Genomic DNA, 12,341 nt, shown 5'->3' on the forward strand with positions numbered 1-12,341 from the left:
CCTCCCTTTTACGACTTTTCTTGGAAGTACTATAGTAAGAATTTCTGTACCCAAATTTCTTTAATTTATCTTCCTGCGACAGATGTGTTTCCTGTAGATATATTACATTGGCATTAAGCTTTCTCATTTTAAGTATCACTTTACTTCTTTTAATTGGGTTATTCATTCCATTGACATTCATTGACACCAGCGTTATATTCCTCATCTTTTCACTGTTAAGTTTTGTTTTATTTTTGGCTTATTACTATTATAGCATCCCACACTAACTCTAAGAACTTGGAACAAGATAACAAGAAACTTAAGAGAAACTGAAAATACGTATTTCTTACCCACAGTGTCCCTGTGGTTCGTGGGGTATATCCCTTTCAGATTAGGGGCCCCTGTGAGATCCAACCTAGGTTCCTTAAAAAAAGGAAAAAAAAGAAAAAAGAAAACCTACCACTTTCCGGTCTACCTTGCCTTGAAAAGCAACAGAGTAATGAACCTTTAGTTTCTGAATTCTACTCTTCAATCATTTCCACCGGATTCAAATGTTTGTATCCTCACTTATAAGTTCTCGGTGTTAGATCGCTGCTATCCTGATGCGTTTTGCAGTCGCTCCTCCAGCATCGCGCTTTCCCCGCTCCGCTGCGGCACCTTCACCTGTATTCCTCTCCTCCTTAGCTCCTCCTCCGCCGCCCGGCCGCTGTCGTAGGTCCTGACGCCGCTCTCCCAGTGGATCCTGATTCTGGTCAGAGGCGTCTGGAAGCGATTCCTCTCTCTTTTAAGGCTTTCTTAATTCCAGCGTATTCCTTCCTCTTTTGAACCATGTCGGCAGCGTAGTCATGATCAAAGAAAAGCTGCTTATCCTGATGTACAACTTTTTTCTTCCACGCTGCCTTCAGCACCATCTCCTTGGTTGAGAACTGAAGAAAATTAACCACCACCAATCGCGGAGGTTTTTCTGGTCCGGGTTTTGGCACCAGAGCTCTGTGGGCCCGCTGAATATTTAGAGCAGAATCCGGCGGGAGCGAAAGCTCAGCTCTCAACAAGTCTTCCACACACTGCAGCACAAAGTTTCCTTCAGAGTCCTCTTTTAGGCCAAAAATGCGAATGTTGTTCCGTCGGCTACGGCCTTCCAAGTCAGCCAGTTTCATCTGAATATTCCGTTGTTGCTGAAGCGACTGGATTAGAGCGTCGTTTGCGGCCAAATTCCACCTTTCCATCTCTTCCAGTCTTTTCTCAGCTTCTTCGAGTCTGGTCTCATGGTCTCATTCGCAGTTTCTGCCAGCTTTATATTAATGTCTTTCTTGAAGCTGTCGTCCTTCATTTCTTGTGTGATGTCTTTCTTAAACGTGGCAAACTCAGTTTTAAACTCTGCTTTAAGTGAGTGAATTTCCTTAATGATGTCCTGGACAGTGGCGGTCCTAGCCTGTTTGGTGCCCTGGGCGAAGACTCCCTCTGGCGCCTTCCATGGCATTTATTACATGTTTTTTTTTACACGGCTTAGCGGTGGAAATATTCGAATTCTGGTTCTCTTTTGAGTTTTGACCGGGAGCTGCAAGCTTATGCTGCCATCTTCCTTACGTCCCCCTAGTGGTCTCCCCAAAACACATTTCTAGCGTTAACTGAACTTCCAAAACAGAGCTATCTAGATCACTTAAATTACACAATTGAAAGTATATGTGTATTGTTTGTGTATTTATACACAAGCACTCATATATATTCAAATAATTCAAGTTCATTTACCTGTTACTACCACACACCAAATCCGGTTGGTACTTCTTGGCTTGTGTAGCCCCTAGGTAACAAAAAGCTCAACACTGCACCTAGCATCCTGGAGCACTTGTGTCGTGTTTTGGAGTTTGTACGTGCTTCAGAGTTTTTACGTGTTTTGGAGTTTGTATATGCTTTGGGGTTTGTACTTACTTCGACTCTAGGGGCCACCGTAGATATACTTTTATTTATTCACTCCACATAAAATGTAATAAATAAATTCATATAATACAAAAACTATTTACATTTCAACTTTTAACTATTTAAATTTTCAGCTTTTTCCTTTATTTTTTTTTTTGAACCTTTATGGCCAAAAATAACAAGGCAATTCACATCAACAACATGACCTGAGACCTAATCTGCTGCATATAATGGTGGGGGTTATTCAAAAACTTAATTTAAAAGAAAAAACATATATACACATATACATATACATACATATATACATATACATACATACCAATACCTAAGCACAGATGTAACAATGTTAAGGCTTGAGTGTCCTTTAAAGATATTTTATAATTAGTCTCCATTTTTTCTCAAAGGTTGGCACTTTTAGTTGTAGTTGAGCTGTTATCCGTTCCATCGTATAGACATGTCTAGTTTTCAGAAGCCACTGGGCAACTGTGGGTGTTTCTGGTTTGAGCCAGTGAATTGTTATCATTTTTCTTGCAGTCATGAGGAGGAGATGCAGGAGAAAGTGCTGTTCATAGGAGAAACCATCAGGAAAGATATCCAACAAAAAGATCAGAGGATCCATTGGGAGGTTGACTGACAATATGTTTTGTATAATGTTCTTGACATCCATCCAGTACTGTTGTATGTAAACACAGTCCCAAAAAATATGCGTCTGGTCCCCCACAGACCCACACCCTCTCCAACATTTATCACTGACACTACTTTTGGAAAGAAAGGTTTTCAGTGGAGTTCTTAAAAAATCTTAATTTAACCTTCCAGTCAAATTTCTTCCACATTTGACTACCCACCCCTGTATGGCAGCCACAACAGACACTCTCCCATGTGACATCATCCAACATTATATTGAGTTCCATTTCCCATTGTTGTTTTATATGATAGGTATTATCAGACATGTCAATCAGCAGTTTCTGGTAGATCAAAGACACTTGGTTTTTCAATGTACCTGACTTTTCAAGCAGTTTTATAAAATGGTTTTCCAACCCGATTGGTTCTCTTCTAATATTGTCTCAGTCTTTATGCTTTGTAATGTAGTCCCTTAACTGTAAGTATCTATAATGGTCCCCTGGGGATAAAGCGTATTTAGCCCTTAGCTGGGCAAAACTTTTAAGAGTATTCTTTTCAAACAGCTGATTGACTGTAATCAATCCTTTCTCCACCCACCTCTCAAAACTCCGATCTGACAACGATGGAAGGAACTCAACATTTCCATTTATGGGAACCGCTCAAGACATGGTCAAATTCCCTTTTAACATTTTTAACACTTGGTTCCAAATCTTTAAGGTGTGCTTGACCCATGGGTTAGTTATTTTAATCTTTTTCCGTGATTGTGGGTTGAGAAATGGGAGACTCCGAAGGGAGATACCTGGTAATGAATACTCTTCCATAGATACCCACTGCATTTCTGAATCACGAATAATCCAGGCAGCCATTGATTTTAATTGAGCTGCCCAATAGTGCATTCTGAAGTTAGGCAACTTGAGGCCCCCTTTTTCCTTTTCAGACATTAACACTTCGAGTCTGACCCTTGGTCGTTTATTCTGCCAGATAAATTTAGATGTAATGCGTTCTAATAATTTGAATGCAGACTGAGGGACAGCTTTTTCCTTTTAAACAAATTTAAAGTGAAACAACACAAAACACTGCAAACCACAACACAATTAAATATAAATATGAAAAAATATGAAAAAGAAGATGCACATTCTCTGTCATATGGGCCTGCATGAATAAACTTTCTGAATCCTTTATCATCTGCAACTGAAAACAGTTGTGGATGATTACTATACCTTTCTAATGTGACGTTGTTGTTCCTGGCTCTCTTCCTCTCTCTCTTTCCCTCCGGCACTGTTCCTGTGCTACTGTGAGTGTAACTACCGCCCCTCCCCCTCTTCCCAGCGCAAAGCACAAGGCTCGCGTGCGGAGTGAAGCAGAAAAAAAGTGCGAGAGAGAGGGTGAGAGAAGGAAAAAAAAAACCCACGGCTCCCAATAAAGAGCTGGCTCGTGTCGTTCACTTTAAAGAGTCACCTCTAAGAGCCGTTTCGTTCGCGACGAAGGGAAAAAAGCTGCATCTACTGACACATTTCTCTATTAACACAAAAAATACCACAAATGATATAAAATATGTTTAATGACTATAAAGCAAACATGAGGTTAAAAACTTAAAAGTTCACAAAAGAACTCAGACTACCACAAATCAGTTAACTTCATTATTCCACACGTAGAAATATGAAAGGAAGAATCCATGAATGTGTTAATCTGTTAGTCTCTCAGTCTTCATTAGCACTATTTTTTCTGGCAGAAAAGTAACTTCATTATAATAAGTTAGATCTTGTGCTTTGGTGATTAAAACATGTCTCTCATTTCAGGTAAATATCAGACAACATAACTGCTTGTAGTCATGACATTACTCTTACATGGTATCTGGTTCAGGAGGCAGTGTTTCTTACATTAAAGAGGCCACAGTAACAAAGAGGAATCAGTGAGTTTCTATTTACTAGCAACTGAGTGACGACACTTATTAGATCCACACTGACAGCTGAAGTACTTGCTTTTCACCCTCCAATAGTGATCACCATAATCGAACCTGTTGAGGAAAAGAGAGCAACTGTGTTAACTTGCTCATCCTACAGCCTGGACAATTTCTGATTTTTAATACAGATACCGATATTTGGTCATTTAAAAATTGGATATTCCAATATATTGGCCAATTTTGTTTTCTTCGTTCAGAGACACAAAACAGATTTCCCACATTATTACTCAGACAGAAGCTTCATCTTTGCACCCTGCTGCATGAAGAACAGTTCAGTTTCCAAACAAATTCATCTAAAACTTTGAGTACACATTAGTCTCAGCAGTCACATGCAGTGGTTATTTTTGCCCCTGCATCTCATTAAAATATGTTGCTATTACTGAGTCAATGTGAAAGGCTCCCAAGGCTCCCAAGTCTCCCAAAGTCAATGTGAAAGGCTCCCAAAGTCTCCCAGGCTCACCTTCTCATTTAATGGTTTTTCTTTATTTTTATAACTATTTACATTGTAGATTCTCACTGAAGGCATGGGATGGGATGGCCTGTTGCTGCAGGATGCTGTGGTAGCCATGCTGATTCAGTGTGCATTCAATTTCGAATAACCCAACTGTGTCACAAAGCACCCCCACACCATCACACCACCTCCTCCATGCTTCACGGTGGGAACCATGCATGTAGAGACCATCCATTCATCTTTTCTGTGTCACACAAAAACATGGCAGGTGGAACCAAAGATCTCAAATTTGGTCTCATCAGACCAAAGCACAGATATCCACTGGTCTAATGTCCATGTGTTTCTTGGCCCAAACAAATCTCTTCTGCTTGTTGCTTTTCCTTAATTGTGGTTTCTTAGCACCTATTTGACCATAAAGGCCTGATTCACACAGTCTCCTCTGAAAGGTTGATGTAGAGATGTGTCTGTTACTGGAACTCTGTGTGGCATTTATCAGGGTTCTAATCTGAGGTGCTGTTAACTTGCGATTTCTGAGGCTGGTGACTCGGATGAAATTATCCTCAGCAGCAGAGGTGACTCTTGGTCTTCCTTGTGAGCCAGTTTCATCGTAATGCCTGATGGTTTTGCGACTGCACTTGGAGACACATTTAAAGTTTTAACAATTTTCTGGACTGGCTGACTTTCAGTTCTTAAAGCAATGATGGACAGTCATTTCTTTTTACATATGTCTTTGTGTGACGCATAAAAGTTGAAAGAACAAAAAACACATGATCAGCTTCTACAAAAGCAAACAGATATTGCACTAGTATGAATTCTAACAGTTGCCAAATATGGCTATCAGCTGTGTACTAACCTGACTTCTGCACAACACAACTGATGGTGCCAACCTCATTAAGAAGGCAACAATTAAACCCTGACAAGGGACACCTGTGAAGTAAAAACCATTTCAGGTGACTTTAGCTGTGTCCCAATTCAGGGTCTGCACGCTTGAAGTAATGGATAATGGATAATGGATTGGATTTATATAGCGCGTTTCAAGGCACCCAAAGCGCTTCACAATGCCACTATTCATTCACTCTCACAATCACACACAAGTACGCATTTTAAGTGTGATTACGTCACCGCCACGCGACGACGGCTGTCCCAGTTTGAAGTGTACTTCAAATGCATACTCCAAATGCGCCGTCGATTTCCCCAAATATCAAGCGTGGTCCGGTGCACGCTTTGTGGTCCTATATATCCCACAATTCATAGCGCGGCGGTGGGTGTGGATAATTTTGCCGCAAAATACGGCAGAAGAGAACGGCCGAAGAGTGAACTGTCAAAAGTAAGTACTGAATATGACGTCACTTATTTATGTGCGAATTTTTAATAACGAAGAACATTAAAACATTGCTGTTGGCCACATGTGGCAAAGTTGTGTGACATTAGTGATGTTTGTACTTTCAGCGTTAACTTAGTTGTAAAGCCTATACATATACACACACACACAGATATACACACACACACACACACACACACATACACAGATATACATATACATATATATATACACAGATATACATATATATATATACATACACACATATATATATACATACACACATATATATACATACATACGTATACACACACACATATGTATGTATATACACACACACACACATATGTATATACACACACACACACATATGTATATACACACACACATATGTATATACACACACACACATATGTATATACACACACACATATGTATATACACACACACATATGTATGTATATACACACACACATATGTATATACACACACACATATGTATATACACACACACATATGTATATACACACACACATATGTATGTATATACACACACACATATGTATGTATATACACACACACATATGTATGTATATACACACACACATATGTATGTATATACACACACACATATGTATGTATATACACACATATGTATGTATATACACACATATGTATGTATATACACACATATGTATGTATATACACACATATGTATGTATATATACACATATATATATATATACACACATACACATATATATACACATATACATATATATATATATATACACACATACACATATATATATATATATATATATACACACATACACATATATATACACATATACATATATATATATATATATACACACATACACATATATATACACATATACATATATATATATATACACACATATACATATATATATATATATATATATATATATACACACATACACATATATATATATACACACATACACATATATATATATACACACATACACATATATATATATACACACATACACATATATATATATATACACACACACACACACACATATATATATATATACACACACACACACACACATATATACATATATACACATATATACACATACACATATATACATATACACATATATACATATACCAGGGGTCTGCAACCTTTAACACTCAAAGAGCCACTTGGACCCGGTTTCTACGCAAAAGAAAACACTGGGAGCCGCAAATACTTTTTGAAATCTAAAATGAAGATAACACGGTATATATTGTTTTTTACCTTTATGCTTTGTGTGAACAACTAAAGTAAGTAAGTAAAGTTTATTTATTAAGCGCTTTTCACAGACAGGCAGTCACAAAGCGCTGTACACAAATATTAAAATAAACAATACAATCAATAGACATTATACACAAAAGATCAAATGTAAATAATGTAAAGAATATCAAATACGTGGATCAACAAAAGGCTTGTTTGAACAGAAAAGTTTTTAACTGCTTTTTAAAGGAATCCACAGAGCAACTAAGGTGTGTTGCTTATGAACTCCATGAAGTGCTACGGAGAAAATTACATTTTATTTATGTAATTAACACATTTTGAACTCTTAAAGAAATATAACAAAAGGAAAGACACCCAGCTGAACTAAAATGATCCATGTAGCAAACAAAAACTGCTGTGAGCCGCCACCCTTATATCGCCTTTGGGCTTTTGGAGCCTTGACCTGACTTTTAAAAAGTAATTGGAAAAAAAGCACTATGCTGCTAAAAAATAGATATTTGCAAAATTCTGCCTAAATATGTATTTTACCTGGTTAATGTGTGTGGCGGGGCGTGGTCTGCAGCGCCGCTGCACGGGAGTCGGACGCACCTGAGCGGCACCCGCAATCACGCCTCGCCACCTTAAAGTATGTGCTCTCTCTGCTGTTGTGTTGTCGGGCTGTGAGCTGAAAAGCTACAGCCGGCTGTATGCGTACAGCAACTGTGTGTGAAAAGTGGTCAGTAAAGAGATGCTGAAAAGCATGTTCATGCAAACATCGTCGTGTTTACAATAAGACTTATCGTCCCGAACCTCTGCGCACAGCATCTGCAATTCGGGGCTTTCATCTTTATGCAGGACTGTAAGCTGTCATCTGTGAGGCGTGAGCGGTGTTTGTTTTAACATAGTTCATGGTGGAGCTGCTGACATAATGTGGATCCGAAGATCCATAACTGGCCTACCTGGGGTCGATAAATGCACGGCGTTTCGGCGGGTATACCGGCTTCCGCGAGTGTGGCGCTTATTTTGAGCGGTGAAAGATATAATTTTATTTTTATATTTCAAAATCACAATAATCTTCCAATTTAGAACTACAAGTTAAAAAAAAAGAACTAAACACAAATAAAATACACTTCAGCTAAATACTTCTCATTTATTTTCCCAAACCACCCGGAGCCGCAGTATAAGGACAAAAGAGCCGCATGCAGCTCCAGAGCCGCAGGTTGCCGACCCCTGGGCTAGACCGTCCCATTTCACAACCCTCTCACTTCCGCACTTCTCGTATTTATAGTGCGCACCGTACGTAGTACGCGTAGTGCATGTACTTCAAGCAAGCAGACCCTGAATTGGGACACAGCCTACATCATGAAGCCCACTGAGAGAAGGCCAAGGGTGTACAGCACCATCAACAAAGCAAAGTGTGGCTACTTTCAGGAATATAAAATATAAAACACATTTAGAGTTTTTTATCCATTTCTTCTCTTTGCTACATAATTTAATATATCTTGCTTCATCTATTTGATGTCTTCAGCATGCATCTACAATATAGAAAATAGGAAATACAATGAAAAACCATTAAATGACAAGGTGTGTCCAAACTTTTGATTGGTAGTTTACTACTCTGAGGAGATCCCAAGGCAGACACTTGACACATTTACATACACGCTTATGCAAAGTGCCCTCTGCTGGATGAACTATGCAACCTCAGCACTCATAACTTGGTTAAAGTGCATTTCTCCCATCTTTTTGCTTTTTAATTGATCAGCCATTTAGCAAATAGGCATTATTGGGCCCACTGATTTTTCGTCACCACTCACCCTATCTGGTCTCCAGCTCTGATGGACCGACTGGAGAAGAAGGCTATCCGGGGGAAGCGTAAGTCCTGGTGCATGGTGAACACCCTCACAGCCAGCAGGTTGGGCTCACACAGGTGGTTGATGAAGCGACCAATGTTGCCAAAGAGTCTTGCATCAATACAATGGGCATCCCCAACCTGCACACATGTTAAAAAAACAAACCAAAAAGAAAAAAAGGAAAGTAAAATTTGTATCCTGCTAATGACTGCCTTTTGATAAGATAGATATTAGAAAAAGGTGACACCCCCATGATGAAGTTGAAAGAGCAAAAAAACACATGATCAGCTTATACAAAAGCAAACAGTTAATCTAGATTTTATCAACAGTTTTGCTCACAGCAGCAATTCATTTCCAGAATAGTTGGACTGAATGAAGGTGCTGCAATAGTCCTGTCAAAGTCAAGTTTTCAACCTTATTGAAATGCTGTGGCAGGACACTAAGAGCTGTTCATAAACAAATGCCTGGAAACTGAAGTAATGTTGTGAAAATTAGTGGGCCAAAATTTCTCTAAAATGACCTGAGAAACTAAGTCAGAAAGACCAAAATCTAAAAGGAAAGCTTTAACCCTAGTCTTAAAAGTACAGAGGGTGTCTGTTTCCTGAATCCATACTGGAAGCTGAAGGCTGTGCCTCTCATCCTACTTTTAAATACTGTAGAAACCACAAGTAAGCCCGCAGTCTGAGAGCGAGGAGCTCTGTTGGGGTGATACAGTACTACAAAGTAGAGATGGCACGATACCACTTTTTTATGTCCGATACCGATACCGATATCATAAATTTGGATATCTGCCGATACCGATATGAATCCGATATAGTGTGTTTTTTAATCAATAAAACGTTTTTTTAAATATCTTGTTGCATTTTGTATAAGTTCATACTCAAGTTTAAATAAATAACAACACTAAAGCTATTCTGTTATACCTGTATGTAAAAAATACACTGCGCCGAAAATATTTCATAGTTCAGCAACACTGATCAATCTAATAAACTTAAACCTGCACCATCCTCCCTATTCTGGTATTTTAAAGAGTACTTAGCAGAAATATTAAGCAACCTAACTAATAGGGTTGCAAACTCCCAGAAAAAAAAAAAATAGGGAACCACCCTCCACCTCATGATGCTTAATCGATGTAATCAAATTTAATTTGATGCAGGGAGGAAATGCACAAAAATAAATTATTTTTCAAGAATAATTAAATAGATTCAACATCTTTCTTCAACAGAATTGCAGACTGCACAGATGGTACCTTCCCAAAGGAAAAAGTAGTATAGCTTACTAGGGTATATTAGACTTAACAGTTACTATATACAGTAATGGACTTCTATATATTTTACATCAGATTAAAACTTTGGGTGTAAGAGTCAGACAATTATTTTTAAAAGTTAGACATTTTAAATGAGAATAAGAAAGAAAAGTATGTCTTTGTGCCCCCTTTTCCCTGTTCATGCCATATCGGCCCCCCTGGCTAAACTTTGCTAGATCCGCCCCTGCACAGTTACCAGCTGTCAGCTGTAGAAAAAGATCCTGGTGTAGAAAGTAATATTAAATAAATTCTAACAACAGCTTATCAAGCTTAATAGTGCTGCTGTTGTTCAGCCGCTGGTTTCCTCTTTCTGGTGAGAAGTGGGCCAAAAACTAAGAAGAGAGACGGACTCGCGACAGAAAAGCCGATCAGCTGATCATTAAGCAGTTTCACGATTGAAGTAGCAGCAGGAGAGAGAGAGAGAGAGAGGCAGTCGCTCCATATATCGGTTGTTAAGCTTAATGCGGGAACGCTTTACAAACATTCAGAGATGAACTTACACACTTGCTTTACTTCTCTCTGGGAAAACTTCCTCGGAGATGAAATGCTGGTTTGCTAGCAAGGCTACAAATACACACAGCGGCTCTATCATGTGAGGCATACTGCTGCGACGTGCTACGGTTATGAGCCGAGTTACGCCGTGTAGCAAGCTTTGTGAGGTGCTTTTTTGATATTTAATGGATCGGATTACATTTTTTATTTCTCGCCGATATCCGATCCAGTAATTTGGGTCAGTATCGGACCGATACCGATACGTAATATCGGATCGGTCCGGTCCATCTCTACTACAAAGTCTTCAACACAGTGCCTGATTTTTCAAGACCTTGTACCTTGACCCACAATTTACACTAAGACTTTAGAATTGCAAAAAATGGACTTCCTTTTATCCATGGTTATATATAAATAAACTCTGCTGAGTGCAGCTTTAAAAATGTATTTAAACTTATTGAATCACCTTATTGTCGAGAGTAAACAGGAAGGAATCATTCTCTCTTTTGTCAGCCTCTCCATCTGTGATGATCTCGCCAACATACCTGTGGATCAGAAAGGAAGTGAGCTCATAGCACAGTTCATTTTATATATCTTTTATGCTCTAAAACACACTACATTTTATTGCTTCACTTATGAAACAATCCTCACTCGCAAATGAATGTTCCTTGAGGGATATCCTGCATGGCTCTCACTCCCCAGCCCATATTCTGTGTTCTGAACAGCTGTAGCCGGACCCTGAAAAAAACAACAAGGCAATGTAGACGGCAGAAGTGGCAGCATGCAAACTCAATTGCACAGGGGGCCAAAACTCAAGGCACACTTTAGGTCGCAGGCCAAACAAGATAAACATTTATTGAACACACTAAAACGATGTTTTTTTTAAACATAAATATGAATAAAAACAGACCGGAATATTATTCCAGATTAAATAAACTTAAAAAAATAAACTTTAACTTTAAATATTTTGCTCTTCATAAAACTATATCCTGTCAAAATTATGCAAGTTAGAAATATGAACATGCTGCCAAAAAACCCAGAAAAAATAAATGAAAGCATACACAAGCTGCACGTAGACAGAGCTGGGGCATTGTTTCAGGAATGGAACTAATAAACTGTGCGGGCCATTCAGTGTCGTACTTTCCCTTGAGTGTATCATTACACTGCAGCT

The 12,341-nt window shown here is 38.7% G+C and overlaps 1 protein-coding gene across 2 annotated transcripts in view; it reads right to left on the minus strand.

The window, feature by feature from the left end:
- Window positions 1-1,995: 1,995 nt before the first annotated feature.
- The window catches only part of ehmt1a (euchromatic histone-lysine N-methyltransferase 1a), a 44,587-nt gene continuing 34,241 nt past the window's right edge, over window positions 1,996-12,341 (minus strand). For both annotated transcript variants that reach the window (XM_006803201.2, XM_006803200.3), the window contains exons 20-23: window positions 11,822-11,908; window positions 11,637-11,715; window positions 9,340-9,515; window positions 1,996-4,534 (exon numbers count right to left, since the gene is read on the minus strand). In XM_006803201.2, the coding sequence (XP_006803264.2) occupies window positions 4,438-4,534; window positions 9,340-9,515; window positions 11,637-11,715; window positions 11,822-11,908 (439 nt within the window). In that variant the 3' untranslated portion in view covers window positions 1,996-4,437. The remainder of the gene's footprint in view (window positions 4,535-9,339; window positions 9,516-11,636; window positions 11,716-11,821; window positions 11,909-12,341) is intronic.

Source organism: Neolamprologus brichardi, chromosome 12 (assembly GCF_056152115.1).
Source record: "Neolamprologus brichardi isolate AB-2024 chromosome 12, ASM5615211v1, whole genome shotgun sequence".
Lineage (NCBI taxonomy): Eukaryota > Metazoa > Chordata > Actinopteri > Cichliformes > Cichlidae > Neolamprologus > Neolamprologus brichardi.